Genomic DNA, 14,721 nt, shown 5'->3' with positions numbered 1-14,721 from the left:
ATTGACAGGTTTAGAGCGTGGGAATCGCTGCGTCGCAAAGATGCGATGCGCTGTCCTCGGAGGGTTAGGTCAGAGGAAAGTCTTGTGTGGAGCGGGAAAGACAGGCGTCTGCTGCCAAGATCCTTTGTGACCACATCGTTACAGCTGAGGAACCGTTGTGCGCTTGTAAAAATAGCTGCACTTTTAGTTTGCGACACAGAGGCCCGAAAAACTGGCAGCGCAGCGCAGCAGTTGGCGTCTGAGAAAGAGTCGCCGAAACGGCCTTTCACACGTGTTGCGGTCTGCTCCAGAGTCCACTGCTCTTCCACGTTTCGGTCACACGCCCGCGGAAAGCGTCGTTTTGGCTCGCGCCGCGCACAGGGCCCAGCGACGGGGACTGCGCTTCCTCGTGGGAGGGATACGCGGAAATTTAGAGGCTGGAGAGGGATGGAGCACTGGAAACTGACCTTTTTCGACAGGGACACAGCCGTGTCTGGTAAAGGGACGCCCGAACTTTCGAGCCGACTCGTGTCTGCCGTGGTTCCGCTGCTAAACGAAGACTCAGAGAAGAGGAGACGTTCGCCAGCCGCGAGTCTAGGTTCAGACTGTCAGACCGCATCACATGCTATACTAAAAGTCACCGGCCTAGCCGGCCGCCAGTTGAGATAAAAATGTGTAACGCGAGCCGCAGCGCGTCGCCTGGTCTACAGTTACCGAGGGCTTAGAATACGCGTGGGAGCAGCCTTCATTCAGCCTTTGGTTCATCGGATCCTCTACAGCGCAAGAATAAGCTACGCGGTGGGCAAGGAGCGGCGGCGGACGGTCCCTGGGCGGAGCAGGCTTCATTCAGCCTTTGGTTCATGGGATCCTCTACTGCGTTCTGTGAGAAGGCTGTCAGCGCGTGAAGGACCGAAACGTTCGCCGAAATCCTCGACGCGTGTTTTCGGTTGCACGTCTTGAGAGGCAAAGGCTCTCGCCTTCTGTGCGGCGTGATTCTATTGGAAACCCGCGCGCAGAGCGTCTCTTTGCCACGCAAGTGGCAGCGTGTAGGAGGATTTCGCTGCGTCGGCGCCGGCCGCGCCCCGCTCGGGGCGGAAACTAGTTTCGACTGAAGACTCCGCGCAAGAGTTCAGCGTTCGCACAGGAATCGGGACACTCTCTCCGGCTCGACATTTCTGCGGCGGGATCTGCTCCCGCTTTTGAAGGGTCACACAGTTTGCCTCGTCGCGAGAGATCGGCGCCAGGAATGCAGCTACTCGACAAGACACAGCTGCCGACTCAGGAGAGGCGAAAAGCGCGGCCGGCGCGCAAGGCCGCCACCACCGACGCTGCCGCGCTCCAGCGTGAAGAGACGAGAGAGCCGGAAAGAGAATTTCTCTGCACACTCGCAGGGAGGATCGCCTCCGTTTGAGAGCTGCTAACTCGGAACCTTTTTTAAGCTGGAGCTTCACTCTATTTTCCCGCTAGAAAGGCTAGAGTCCGTGCTAAGGGAGCTAGGCGAGCCCCTCCAGGGCGAATGCCTTGAGCTCTTCCGCTGCGCTTGACAGACAGACAACTATCTTTCGCTCGGGGCTTCTGAGACTTGGAGGCTCAGGGTTTCCGCGTAAATTTCGCAAAGCGGTCGGTTTTCTGCCGGAGGCGGATTTTTCTCGAAGACCTAATGTCTGGGTGTAGAAACACCCCGGGGGCGGCGGCGAGGCTGCTCAGAGGGCGAGCGGTCGCCGTCCTCCTTCTCGCGCTAAGCTGGCACCAGTTCCGTGGAGACCAGGAGTCCCTAGTGACGCCCTGCTCTGCCGTGCGTTTTTTTAAAGTGCTTACAACTGTTACCGGGGCTCTCGGCATCAACGATGCGATCAGAAGGACTGCGAGGAGTGCAGTGCGGTCTACAGTCCAGAAGGCCATGGAAAAGAACGCGAGTAAGTCCTTGGACGCGCTCAAAAGTGAGGTGGAACGTGGAAGGAAAAGTCGCGATGACGACGATGACGATGATGAAGACAAGCCTACAGAAAGGGCACCCAGTGCGGTTGCAACAGTCGCGAACAAACTTCTGAGTGCATCAGGCGTCGGCAGTTTGGTCGGAGCTGGAGCCGCATTAGCAGCGGCTCACACAGGCGGGATCGGCCACATGCAGAAGAAACTCAAGGAAGCCGGCCTCTCTCCTCTTGGGGATATCGTGACTGAACAGGCTAAAGAATTCATGGGTGAGGGCGGCCGCAACGGCCCGCAGAAACACTCGCGCGATGACGAGGACGACGATGAAGAGAGCGACAGGGGAAGACGCAAACATCGACACCACCACGACGACGACTAACGCGCCTCGGACTCGGATAGCCGCAGAGCTCGTTTGATAGTGCTAGACGAGGCGGATCAGCTTGGAAGACAGTCGAGAAAGAGCGCGCGGCACACGAACGAGTGCCCGCCGGCTGCATGCACCACGCAGGGCAACTTGAACGGGCGGCGCCCGAGAAGCAGTGTTCACTGACATCCGCTGGAAGAGTTTTCCAGCAGCTTGTCGGGGGCAGCTGCGGGCAGCAGTGCTGTGGACGGGGAAACTGCTGGCGCCGCCAAGCGGGCTCAGGGCGGACGCGCCAGCTTGGGTGCGAGGCCGTGTCTCCGACGGCAGCGCGTGCCGCGAGGATCTCTGGCGGTTCTCCGTCTTCTTCGAGGGCTGAACGCTTGTCTATGTTTACTGCGATGTGAAGACAAGTTCTATGTTCTTAGTAACGCATCACCAACGACAGCAGCAGACGACTGAGACAACGCGATCCGAGGTTCGTTGCACTGCGGCCTCGCGGCGTAGACAGATTTGGCTCTGTTCACCTTCTTGAAGCTTTATTGCATTCTTTTCATCCCGAAAGGGGTGGCTTTTTTTGCATGCGCGAGTGCATGCAGCAGTCTCTCTTCGAAACCAGCATGACCAGCCTACGCTTCGGATTGACGCGCTCTCCGTAGCTGACTGACTGGGGAGATGCCAATGACAACACATGCACCTAAGCAGCAGGGGTGACGCAGAGAAACATCGCTAGGGAGGCGGGCGCTGACATATTCGTGCGCTTCTCGGAATGCCAATGCTTCTCTATGAAGGCCTGGCTCCGAACAAAGGGAAAAATGCCCCCTTGCCGTACGTGATGGCGTACTTTAGAGGAACCGCAGTCGGCAGTCGTGCCTGGACGCGCGAGGATGTTGGCAAAGCGTTAGAAACGACTTCGTACTGTTTTCTTGTGACATCAGGGAGAGCGTTGCGGCGAGCCACAAGCTTGGAGGACCTGCAGTGTCTCGCGGATACTCAAGAAACTGGGGCGCTGACGCATCAAATGCACATGCCGCGCCTTAAGCCGGTGTATTGCGATACCGACAGGCAGACTGATTTGTCCTACAGTGCTGATAAATTCGTTTTTGTTAAGCGGTGCCCATTTGGCTCTCGTCGCTGTGTCTTGCGGAATTGAGGGCAGGCTTTCGTCATTTTGATTGAGACTTTCTCCCGACAGGATTAATGTTTGTAATCATGCGTCATCACTTTTTGCTCGTGTACGATGAAGTGCCGGCGGAGTTCAGACGGAGACGGAGGGAGGGTCAGCGATCCAGTTATTCTCCGTTCGACAGTAAACTACCCGTCCGGCATCGAACCCTGCAGCTGATTTCGCTTTTGTGATGAGACGTCGGACCATGCATCAAGGAACTGCGGGAGATCATAAAACCAGTACGTAGGAACACGTAAACCGCCTCACGAGGCACCGAGTTCGCAGTGTCAGCTTTGGCGGCGGAAGCGCCATTTGAGCGGAGTGTGAAACCGCAAGTCGCTCTGAAATCGCCTGGGTAGTCACTGCCGATGACGAAGCGCGAAATCGATCCAGAGGCTCACTGTTCGCGACTCCAGGGTTGCGGTGCTCGAAGCACCGTGGATCGTCGGTAGACATCGCCGGATCTTTCCTCACTCCCGTGTAGTCTCTCGACCTTTGAGAAGGGGGGTGTAATGGCGTGCGACGCCTTATCGGTTTTCCAAGCTAAACACGTTCTGGACCCCATCATTCTTGGAAAAATCGCGGAAGGTGGCAAAAGGCTGCGTCCCGCAGCAGAGAACACACGAGCCTCCATGCTTCATGATTAGATTCATCGGCAGCTGTCTTTCTGACTTCAATGTTGGGATGAAAGATGTTGTTGTTGCACTAGTAAAAGCGCCCAATACACGTTATTTGACCGGTGAAGCTAGGTGTGGCGGATAAAGGGATGTGTGTGGTTAATGAGCCGGGTTTTTTTCGACAGGTACTACGCCTCTGGCAAGAAGCGTGAAACGCAGCTTGTTTTGCGCAGTAGGATGGCGCAGTATACAGTGCATGACTGGAATAGAAGCGAGAGTCTGTGAATTTCGCACGAGAGTCTGTTTAATATGAGAGGCAGGCTTTTTCTAAAAGCGTTTAGGGCAGCAGCAGTCTGGAGCTGCTGGCCAGACACCAACGGCATTTTGCTCTGCAGTGTTGCAGTGGATTACGAAATCTTTTGACAGCAAAACCTCCGGCAGGCTTAGGTTGCGAGCGCATCACAGCTGCCATTACCCTCCTTTGAGTATCTCCCTACGTCACTGAGAACGGGACTTCTTGTAAGAGTCGGCAAACAACCGGGAAGTACAGAACTGGGACGGCTTTCTGTTGAAGCTGCTCGCCCACACGTATCGCTGGAGATCCGACACCTGAAGTGGAGGACACCGACCTCCTCCTTCGTCGCTTTTCAGGCTCAGCATGTCAGTTATGTGAAGAGGTGAAACAGAGAGTTACGAACCATGAAACGGAGTGGCCTCAGCGACGAATATCGTACGGCTTTTGGAGGTTTTCCTGTCTGCAGGCACTGGTGGAAGACCATGCAGCTGCGTCTCCATCAGCAACCAGCGCACGGCCATCAGACTGATTTGGGGTTTGTCGAACTAACACTGTCATGTTCGCTCCGAGGCGGTTCGCAGTTTTCAAAGAACCCACGAGGGCGATCCAGCTAGTCGAAGACGATTCACACGTCAGTGCCGTCGCCGAGTAGCTGCTCGGGGTGTGCGCTGCGTGGCTGTATCTCTCAGGTTCCCCAGACATGCAGACCTTCTCCGGGCTGCGCAACAGCCAATTCTGTGGGTTTCTTTCACGACGGTCTTCCGCCGCAAGCAAAAGGCGTCTCCCTACGCGGGTGAGACCTCTTCTGCTAACCTCGCCTACGTGCCGGTTCAATGACTCACGCGAACGTTGTTGATGGCAGGGGCACTACCGACTGCAGCCTTCCCCTCTCTGTCGGCCGACAACATTCACAAGGACAGACTATCAATTCTCTCTTCTTTTACACGTGAAACAGCCGAGATGGTTCTGCTGGCGTGGCGCTGGAAAGCACCGACACGCAACGCTGGAGACTCCTCTACGCGAAAACAAAAAACACACTAGGTGACTCAAATAAGCTTGGCGCGCGCTCGATCGTTCCAAAACACGCGTCGCCTGCATCTTTTACGCACGGTCCGGAAATGCCCGCACACGCTCACAGCGGAAGGGAACACGTAAACATGCTGCAGCTGCGTTGACCGGTTCCGTCCCGGCAGCGACGCCCGAAGAAATCTTCACACTGCGATTCCCACCCCGAGGCACTTTCGTGAAACACTCCCGAGCCGCCTGGGGCTGGGGCCGGGAAACACGGCCACCGCTCGCAGGGCGGCGCACGCCAAAAAAGAAGCGGCTCTCCGCAACGGCGTCTGCATGCGCAGGTCGTAGCGCAGTCTCTGCGCTAAAGGCACGCGTTCTGCGTTAGCAGTTCGCGGAAAATGAGAAGATTCTGCATTGAGGGCGGAAAGCGAGGCCGAGCCCAACACACGAAGCCACGCGCGGCCTCGCCCCGCGGGCGGCTCTCCGAAAGACCGCGCGATAGTCGCTCGCACGCGTTTTCCGCGTGAGTTCCGGGCTGCGGAGAGAAGCGCCTCTCGCCCCCCCGACCCTCCCTCTCCCCCCCTGCCTCACTCATCGGAGTCGAAGAGAGAGACCCCGACATTTGCCTCGCACGAGGTCGACGCATTTGGCCTGTGGAGCGAGCAAGTGCCCCTGTCTCCAGTCTCACCGCTTCCTTCTATGCTTTTCTCTGCCGCAGACGCAGACTCTCGTCCCGCGCCCGACTGGGTTTCCTCTCGACAAAACCGCTCCGCCCCTTCAAGCGCCTCTGCTGCAGCCCCGGGGCCGGCCGCGGCATCGCGCGCCTCCTTTCCGCCTTCGGCGCCCGCTTCCGATTCGCTCTGCGCCTCGGATGCTTCTCGACGGAGCCGACTTGCGTGATATAGGCGCGAGGCACGCAGCGACAGCAGCTCAAGACTCGGCGTCACACCCAGGGCGAACTCGCCTCTCGCGATCTCGAAAGACTGCACAGAACAGCGCGCACGCATGTGCGGAGGAAGCGGTCAACAACGCCAAATTCCAAATAACACGTACTCATCAGTATTCCATCCAGCGATATAGCGCTCTCCCTATATATATATATATATATATATATATATACTCTGAAAATTTATTTAGTTACGTATACATACATAAAAATATGTTACATATATTTTAAAAATTTAGTTATTTACCTAGGCATACATCTAAATATACTCATCTAATTTGATCTACTTAGTTAATTTAACATTTTTATATTTATTAATTCAGTAAAATTTATATTTATTTATAGGCACGCGAATCACTCTCAATGGGGAGCAGCTGCGTGTCCTACCGTATCCGCGAGAAGGTGCACAAGCTCTGCGGAGAAAACTTTGTCGGGTTCCGAGGAGTCGAGGAGCGCCCTCCGGAGGTCCTGCGCAGAGCAACGGGGAGGAGGGGGAGACTAGATTACGATTTAGCATGTGGTGAATCCGTGCCGCATCCAGAAAATCAAGAAACAGGCACGCTCAACAGCCCTGAGGAGAGCGCTGCAGCAGTCGCCGGCGCTGGACGGCGCGGCGTGTCGGCTCTAGCGCGACATTGATCAGACACGCCGAAAAAACAAGGCGAAACGCGCGCACAAACGAGAAATGCGAGGGGCGACGAATGTGCACTCCCGGACGCTGAAGAGACATGTTTTCATTTACGAGAAGAATCGCATCTGCGTCGCGAGTTCGGAAGAGGTTGTCGTGCTGCAGCGCCGACTGCCACAGACGGCGGAGGACTTGAGGACTGCAAAGGCAGACACGAAAGACAAACGCGACAGCGATGACGAGATGAACGAGTCCGCGAGAGAGAGAGACGGCGAGATGAACAGCCTTCAGCAAGCAGCGCCTCTCCCCGCGTGGCTTCTTCGTGTGCTGCTTCTGATCTGCTCCGCCTCTGGCTGGCCTTCGAGAGGAGGCTGATGTCCGCCTGTCACCTTCTCCCTCTCTCTTTCTGCGGCGCCCTTCGCCTTCACGTTTTCCGCGCTTCACACTTCGTCGTCAATGTCCCTGTCCTCTGTGTGAAAAAAATGTTCTAATTTTTCTACTAAACCACAAATTACAGGTGCTTCATTTTCCAAGTTTGACTCTCACCTGCGTGAGCAGCATTTGCTGCTTCGGATCAGATGCGCGATTTTCCGAATGCGTTCGTTTACGGGCCTCCTCACGTCTTCTCCGCAGAGACTCGCGACGAGTGAAGACGAGGCAAGCGAGCCCTCTGTGCTTTCCCGGCTCCAAAATGGACAAGACGCGCGATGCGTCTCTCGTTGGAGGCCGTCTGCGCCTTCCTCTCCGTTCGCCGCGAGTTTCTCTCCCCCGGCTTCCGCACGCTCCGGCACGCACTCATCATCCTTCTCTTCGTTTTTGCATTCGGCTTTACAGCACTCTCCCGCCGCGTCACGCTCGAGAGGCGGACGCGACGCGAGCGAGGCGAGCTTTTCCAGCAGCGCGCCGGCGGAAGCGTCTCCTCGCTCCGCGCGCAAGAGAGACAAGTAAACGGAGAGCGGGCACAGATCCTGGGCTCGGGCGAGCAGATGCAGCGCCGCAGAGGATGCGCGACAGCGCGACGAAGAGGACGCCGACGCCGGGTTGAGGCCCGCGCGAGTGCCTTCTGAGTCGTCCTCTGCGTCGCTTTCTGCGTGGTATGACGACTGCGTCCTCGTGCCACGCTCCTCCCTGGAGGGACTTTCCTGTTTCTCTGTCTTCTCGGCGCGCGCGGATCGTCCCACGGTCACGTCCCCGGCCTGAGCTCGAGCCTCCTTCGCCCACTCGCGCGCGTCCGCGCCCGGCTTTCTCTCGCCGCCTGCCGATGGTCTCGCATGTCCCGCTTCTCCGCGCCCCGCTACGCAGCCCGCGAGTTCGCAGGCCGAGGGCAGCGGAAGCCGAACAGCCGCGCAGCTGCCGCGCAGCGCCGGCGCAACAAGGTGCGGATGCGACGCCGTCAAGAGCCAGGCGACTGCTGTGGCAGCCGGCGCGCCGCGAGAAGACGTCCTCTGCTGCATGCGCAGCAGCAGCGCCGCGAGGCGCCGCTGGAGAGAAGGTGCGACTTGGTCGATGTCTTCGATGAACAGTGTCGCCCGGGGAAAGCGCGCGCGCGAAGAAGCGGCCGGGCGCGAGGACCGGAGGCCGCAGCGCCTCTCGGAGGACTGAGGGCTCGCGGCGGAGAAAAGCCCCCGCGACCGCCGCGCCTCCAGCGGGACTTGGAGAATCAGGGCGCGGAGCGTCCGCCAGCTCTCTGGCGAGTAGCTCGCCACGTTCAGCGACGGTCCGTGGAGCTGTGTGAAGAAGCGATTTCGTCGCACAATCCACGCCGAGGCCGGAGTGAGAGAAGGCGAAGCGGCCGCCGCTGGCGGTGACGACGGAGAAGCCGCCGGGACGCCGCGCCGCTCGACCGCACCCGCCGGCGTCCCGCCTTTGCCGCTTGACGGCGCGAGGAGAGGAGCGACGCGCGTGCTGTAGAGTTGCGAGAGAAAGAAGAAGGCCGCCGCGTCGCGCGAGACACTCGGCACGCCGTGGAGGAGGACGCAAGGCGGGTAGCCCATCGCGTGCTGCGGCTCGCCTTCTCGTGCGCATGCATCCGCCACCGCGGAGGCCTCGCTCGCGGCCGCAGCCAGAGGGCTGCAAGGCGAAGCAGACGACGCAGAAGAAACACGGAGAGACACCGGGCCAGCAAGGCAGCTTCGGCCGCTCGCCGCAAGGCGCTTGAGTAGCAGACGCGCGCGCCTTTGGCTAGGAAACGCCGCGAGATGCGGCTGCCACACGCCGGCGAGAAGCGACGCGCACGTCTGCGCACTCACGGCGCTGTCGGGGAGACACGTAGAAGACGCCGAGGAAGAAGAGACAGGCGGCCTTCGTGCGCGCGTCCTGCAGGCAGGGCTGCAGGTGGTGTCGACCTCCGCGCCCTCTTCGAGGCCAGCATTCTCGCCAGTCTCCTCTGAGAAGGTGGAGACGCCTGGGTCGGATGAAGGCGAGAAAAGCTGGGAATCGTCGTGGCGCGCGCCTCCGCTCGGGCGCAGAAGCGGCGAAACTCCCTCGTTCCCATCGCGCCTCTGCTCCTCTCTGCGGCTGCCGCCTTCGCGATTCGAACAGAGGGCAGACATGCAAAACGAAGAAGGAATCGAGGGAGAAAGAAGCGAAGAAGAAGACGACAGAGATGGAGAGGACGAGAGAGAAGCATCAGACGGCAGAGCAGGCGAGGCGAATGAGGAGGATGCGGCGAGAGATACGGAGTAAGGGGACTGCGCGAGGGACGGTTCAAGCGGCCGCAGACGCTTCCGTTTCCGCGGAGAAGGGGAAGACGACGAGTCAGGCTCGTCTTCCTCAGGTCGCTTCGCCATCGCGAAGCTCGAGAAAGTGAAGACGACGAATTAACGACACCACAGGCGAAAGCCGAGAGGCAGCTGTGCGAAGCAGGCAGGGGTGAGAAGTCGCTTCTTTCACAAGGGAAGCAGGGGCTGGAAAGCCGGGTCGCAGCAAGGCTTCCGAGACACGTTCGAAGAGATGACGCAGAGAACGAGAGAGAAGACAAGGAAGACCTTCCACGGTCCGTTCAGGAGGACTACAGGCGCGCATACACGCGAAATGGGATTCGCTAGGAAGAAACATGCGGCGTTCGTGCGCCGCGCAGACTGGAGCTTCGCTTCGCTGCCAGCTCTCTGAAGACTCGAGGTTTTCCAAGCTGACTCGGTGAACTGCACACGACACACGGAAGACAGCTGTAGCTCCTGCGAGTCACACACCAACAACGCCCGCGCGTGCGTTCTTCTTCCAGTCTCCCTGTCCTTTCCTTTCGCTCTTTCTCTGGTCTGCTCCGTCTTTCTCGCTCCCGGAGGGCGCCCCACGGCGCCTCGTTTCGCTCGTCGATTCGGTGAGGCGTCGCGATTCGCAGAAGAAGAGCGCTAGAGAGGAGCTAGAGAGAGTTGCGACCTGGCGCGAAGCTGCAGACTGGCGCGCGGCCGACGACGCGTAGACTGGTTCGATTTTTTCGATTGCATGCGTTTCACCGTGGGTGTGTTAGTCTCTGAACGGGAGCGAGCAGAGTGATCTGAAATGGAGATTTCGTTTCGTCGTTTCTCTCTTTTTCTCTGGGTTTTTAACCTCCGAACAACGCAGAACGTGCGACCCGGAGTTGGATCCGCGTTCTCAGCTGCTGGACCGAGTTCGCCACAGCCCTCGGCCGCCTGTTCGCGTGTTGTCGAGGCGAGGATTGCTTGTCGATTTTCCTTTTTACATTTTTTCTCTCGTCTCCCGGTCGTCGACTCTTCCTCGCCACCATGCCGCAGAACGAGTACATTGAGCTTCATCAGAAGCGATTCGGGCGTCGCCTGGATCACTTCGAAAAGAAGTAAGTTCGCCGTCGGTCCCTCTCTGAGCCTCCTTCTCCTGCTCTCTGCGTCCCTCGTGACTGTTGGGAATCTCTGCCTCCCTATCTTCTTCGTCTCTGAACTCGGTCTTCTTCACATTTCGCGCTGGCCGCGTGGCCTCATCTGGCGTCGCCGATCCCGCGCTTGCTTTTGCGCCGTTCTCTCCGCTCAATCGAAGAGAGCTTCCTCCGCCTGCAGAAGAGACCTCGTGCTTTCTCTGTCGTCTGCGCCGCTGGGAACTTTCTTCCGCGCGCGTCGCGGAGTTGTCCGCCTGCCGCGTCCGCTGCTCAGGCTTGCGTCGTCGCGTCCTTTGATGAGTGTCCCTGTCGGCCTTCGTGAGAGATTCTCGCTGCTGCGGAAGAAAGACGCGACGGACGTCGGAAGCAGACATCCGGATATTTGGAGAAGAGCGCACAAGCGAGGGCATGCGAATGATAGAAAGCAAAGCTCCAATGGGAGTTGAGAGCAAAGAGGAGGAATGGTTTCTCCGCGGCAATGCAGCGAACGCGGAGGCGTCTGCTTCGTCTGCGCTTTTTCCTACACATTTTCTGTGGACGCGTTCGCCTTGCGGTGTTACGTGCCCGTCGCTCTCCTTTGCCTTGATCTCTCGGGAAGCGTCTTTTTTTTCTCTCTTTGGAGTTTCTTTTTCTCTCCCATGCGTCTCCTCTGTTTCTTGGCTGTCTGCCTTTTGCCACCTCTCTGGTTCTGCATTTCTTCTGCGCTTCTGCCTCGCCCAGAGCGGCGCTCTCTTCATCGGCAATCTCCCTTCACGTCCACAGGCTATCTCTCTTCTTTTTCCGTGCGTCATGGTTGCCGCTCTCGTGTGTTTTATCCGCCGCTGTGAGGCTGGCGTGGTTTTCTTATCGCATTTTTTTTCCGCATTTTTTCAGGCGCAAGAAGGCTGCGCGCGAGCCGCACAAGATGTCCAAGCAGGCGCGGCGTCTGCGCGGCATCAAGGCGAAGCTTTTCAACAAGAAGCGCTACGTGGAGAAGGCGACGATGAAGAAGACGATCAAGCACCACGAGGAGAAGGACGCGAAGACGAAGGAGCCCGACGAGGCGCCGGAGGGCGCAGTGCCTGCGTACCTTTTGGATCGTGAGGCGGTGAAGCGCACCAAAGTCCTCAGCAACATGGTAAAGCAGAAGCGAAAGGAGAAAGCCGGAAGGTGGCAAGTGCCGCTGCCGAAAGTGAAGGCGATGACTGAGGACGAAATGTTCAAAGTCCTCCGCTCCGGAAAGAGAAGAAGTGAGGCCAGAAAAGCGTACCTGACCCAAACCCCGAATCCAATCGATTTATCGTGTTTAGAACGCAGTATGGAAACTTTTTTACACACATTTGCACGAGGGGGAAGGGATCGCTGAAGCAGACTCGGCGAACTAAGAGAGAAGACAGCGCGCGGCAGGCGCAGCAGAGAGCGCCTTTGCGGGCTGCTTTTTTCGCCTTCTCTGTTTATGCTTCGAGTTTTTCTATAGACTTTCCACGTTTGTCGCGCTTCTAGCTGCTGCTCTCACGCCCGTACGCGGTCGTTTTTTTTCTCTTCTGTTTTTTCCTTTTTTCTCCGTTGGAAGAGAGGTCTCGCTCAGTCGTCACGATCGGCGTCACGTTGTTTTCCCTTCTTTGAATCAGAGAAGATGTGGAAGCGCGTGGTGAACAAAGTCTGCTTCGTGGGCGAGGACTTCACGCGAAAGCCGCCCAAGTTCGAACGCTACATCCGCCCTACGGGCCTGCGCTTCAAGAAGGCACACGTGACTCACCCCGAACTGAAAACTACCTTCCATCTCGACATCGTCGGAGTGAAGAAAAACCCGCAGTCGCACCTCTATACGTCACTCGGCGTCATCACCAAGGGTGAGGAAGGACAGCCGCTGACAACGAAACGCCTCGCGCCTTCTGGGGCCGTTTAGCCGTTCTCTGCTCTCGAACGAGCGCCTTTTCGTGTTTGTTCGACTTTGCCGTCTTGTGGTCGCCGCGCTCTTGGGCGTGTGTGGTAGCGTTTCGCTCTTCCATCTCTCTGCGTCGAGATACACATCTCTCTCTCTCGGTACACGCATCTGCGTGCTCGTGTGTCGCCCAGGCGCGCGTTTCCTTTTCGTTGCACCTTTTTTCCTTTTTTTGCTTTTCAGGAACGATTATTGAAGTCAACGTCAGCGACTTGGGCCTCGTCACGCAGACAGGCAAAGTCGTGTGGGGTAAGTGCTTCTCCCTTTTGCGTCCTTTTCTGCGATTCGTGTCTGGTGTTCCCAGCGAAAAAGCACCGTCAAAGCACGTGCATGCATTCCCGTTTTCATCTGCGTCTCATCTGCCGCTCCACGCATCTCGCCAGCGCCTGCGCGTCTCGATACGCACCTCCTTGCTCCTTTCTGTGCCTTTCGCTCTCTCCTCGTGCTGAAATTGTTTGCGGGTTGCTTTCTTCTCTTCCTACAGCGGGTGGATGCCCCTCGTAGGCGCCTGCAAGAAGCGCTCTTCACTGGAAGCCTGAGGAGGTTCTGTGCCTTGCGGGCGGACGCATGTCTCGATGTTTCTCGCTGAAATTGCAGAGACGGTTATGTCCTTTTCGCTGTTTGTGTTTCAAGCCAAGTACGCGCAGGTCACCAACAACCCCGAGCTGGACGGCTGCATCAACGCAGTTCTTCTCGTCTGAGCGGGTTCGGCGTGTGTTAAGTTCTCTTCTCGCGCTCGGCTTGGGCGTTTTTCTTGCGTCGTCCATCTGCTTCGTCTCGCCACTCTACTCACCATCGCGGCTTCTCAACAACGCAGCGCAGGCTGTCAGCCCCATTTGCGCAAGGATCGCGCGTCGGATGCGGAATTCAGAGGATCCCATGTTTCGGTGTCCCCCTGCGGGTACTCTGAACAAAGTACATATTTTCTTTGCGAATCTCAAGAAATGCGACAAGCGACGCTATGCGCGCCGCCGCGACGCGGCGGCTCGCGGCTCGTTTCCTCGAGCACTTCGAGGCCTTTTCTTGTTTCCTCTTGCTTTCGAATCTCCTAGCTTTCTGCCATTTTTGCTCTCGCGGCTGGGTGCGCGTGCTTTCTCGCGCTTTGTCTCCGCATAACTATCGTCTGGTCTGTCTGCTTCGTCTCGAAAGAGAAATCCATTGCGTGTAACTGTTGCGTCCCTTCTCTGCCGGGGGTGTTGGCAAAAACCAGAAACGCGGACCTCAGCGTACGAATGTAAAACCTTGAAGTCTTCACGTCCTTTCGCATTTCGCGGCGTCGCTTTCGCTCGCGTTTCGCGCGTCGTAGACGCCTTCCGCCCTCTGTTTTTCTGCTTTTCTCTGGAAAAACTATTCCTACGAGCAAGCACGCGCCGCCAGCACCGCGTTGCCTTCGCCGCGGGCTCTGTTTTTTGCCTTTCGCTTCGCGGAACAGACGCGCGAGAGGCTTCTCTCTCGCTGCGTTTCGTGCTCGTCTCTCGCCTCGTGCGAGTCGATAAAATCAAATTCCTAGTCACTATGACAGGACGGTCCCAGTGCGCATGCGGCCGCAAAGCCGAGCTCGGCGCGGTCGGCCTGGAGCAGACGACACGGACGAAGTCTGGCGCGCCTGCGTCTTTAAAAAAGCAAAAACCTCACCACCGCACCGCTCACGAGCCTCTCCCCCGGCGCTCAGAAGCGGACTTCAAATCATTTTAATAAAACATACGACGAACACACGCACACCTGACTCGCAGATCGACATCGCCGCAGGCCACATACGGCACACACACATATTCATATATATATATATATATATATATATATATATATATATATATATATATATATGAACATAGATCTATATATTTATACAAACAAATATATATATATTTATATGCACGCACGTTTGCTCCTAGACACACGCACGAGTAGCCGGTGAGCCAAGTTCTGCAGTCTGTACAGGAATCCATGGACGTGTGGAGACCCCAGGATGCAGGTTCTACACGGGCATTCGGAAGTGTTGCCGCGAGCTTCGAAAACCCCGCG

General features: G+C 57.4%; 3 protein-coding genes across 3 annotated transcripts; 2 read left to right on the top strand and 1 right to left on the bottom strand.

The window, feature by feature from the left end:
• Positions 1-1,639: 1,639 nt before the first annotated feature.
• Positions 1,640-2,290, top strand: BESB_046360 (uncharacterized protein; the record flags this gene model as incomplete). The annotated part of the gene is made up of 1 exon (XM_029363087.1): positions 1,640-2,290. One exon carries the CDS (start codon positions 1,640-1,642, stop codon positions 2,288-2,290), a length of 651 nt encoding a protein of 216 aa, XP_029220453.1.
• A 3,663-nt stretch (positions 2,291-5,953) lies between these two features.
• On the bottom strand, positions 5,954-9,729 carry BESB_046350 (uncharacterized protein; the record flags this gene model as incomplete). Its single annotated transcript, XM_029363086.1, has 4 exons — positions 5,954-6,349; positions 6,700-6,780; positions 7,055-7,139; positions 7,487-9,729. 4 exons carry the CDS (start codon positions 9,727-9,729, stop codon positions 5,954-5,956), a joined length of 2,805 nt encoding a protein of 934 aa, XP_029220452.1.
• Positions 9,730-10,665: 936 nt separating this feature from the next.
• On the top strand, positions 10,666-13,397 carry BESB_046340 (putative ribosome biogenesis protein NSA2; the record flags this gene model as incomplete). Its single annotated transcript, XM_029363085.1, has 5 exons — positions 10,666-10,736; positions 11,646-12,001; positions 12,383-12,604; positions 12,880-12,945; positions 13,330-13,397. 5 exons carry the CDS (start codon positions 10,666-10,668, stop codon positions 13,395-13,397), a joined length of 783 nt encoding a protein of 260 aa, XP_029220451.1.
• Between the last annotated feature and the right edge of the window lie 1,324 nt (positions 13,398-14,721).

The sequence above is a fragment of the Besnoitia besnoiti genome, chromosome III (genome assembly GCF_002563875.1).
Source record: "Besnoitia besnoiti strain Bb-Ger1 chromosome III, whole genome shotgun sequence".
NCBI classification, from domain to species: domain Eukaryota; phylum Apicomplexa; class Conoidasida; order Eucoccidiorida; family Sarcocystidae; genus Besnoitia; species Besnoitia besnoiti.
Note: the sequence above shows the minus strand (reverse complement) of the source record. Positions and strands in the feature narration are given on the sequence as shown.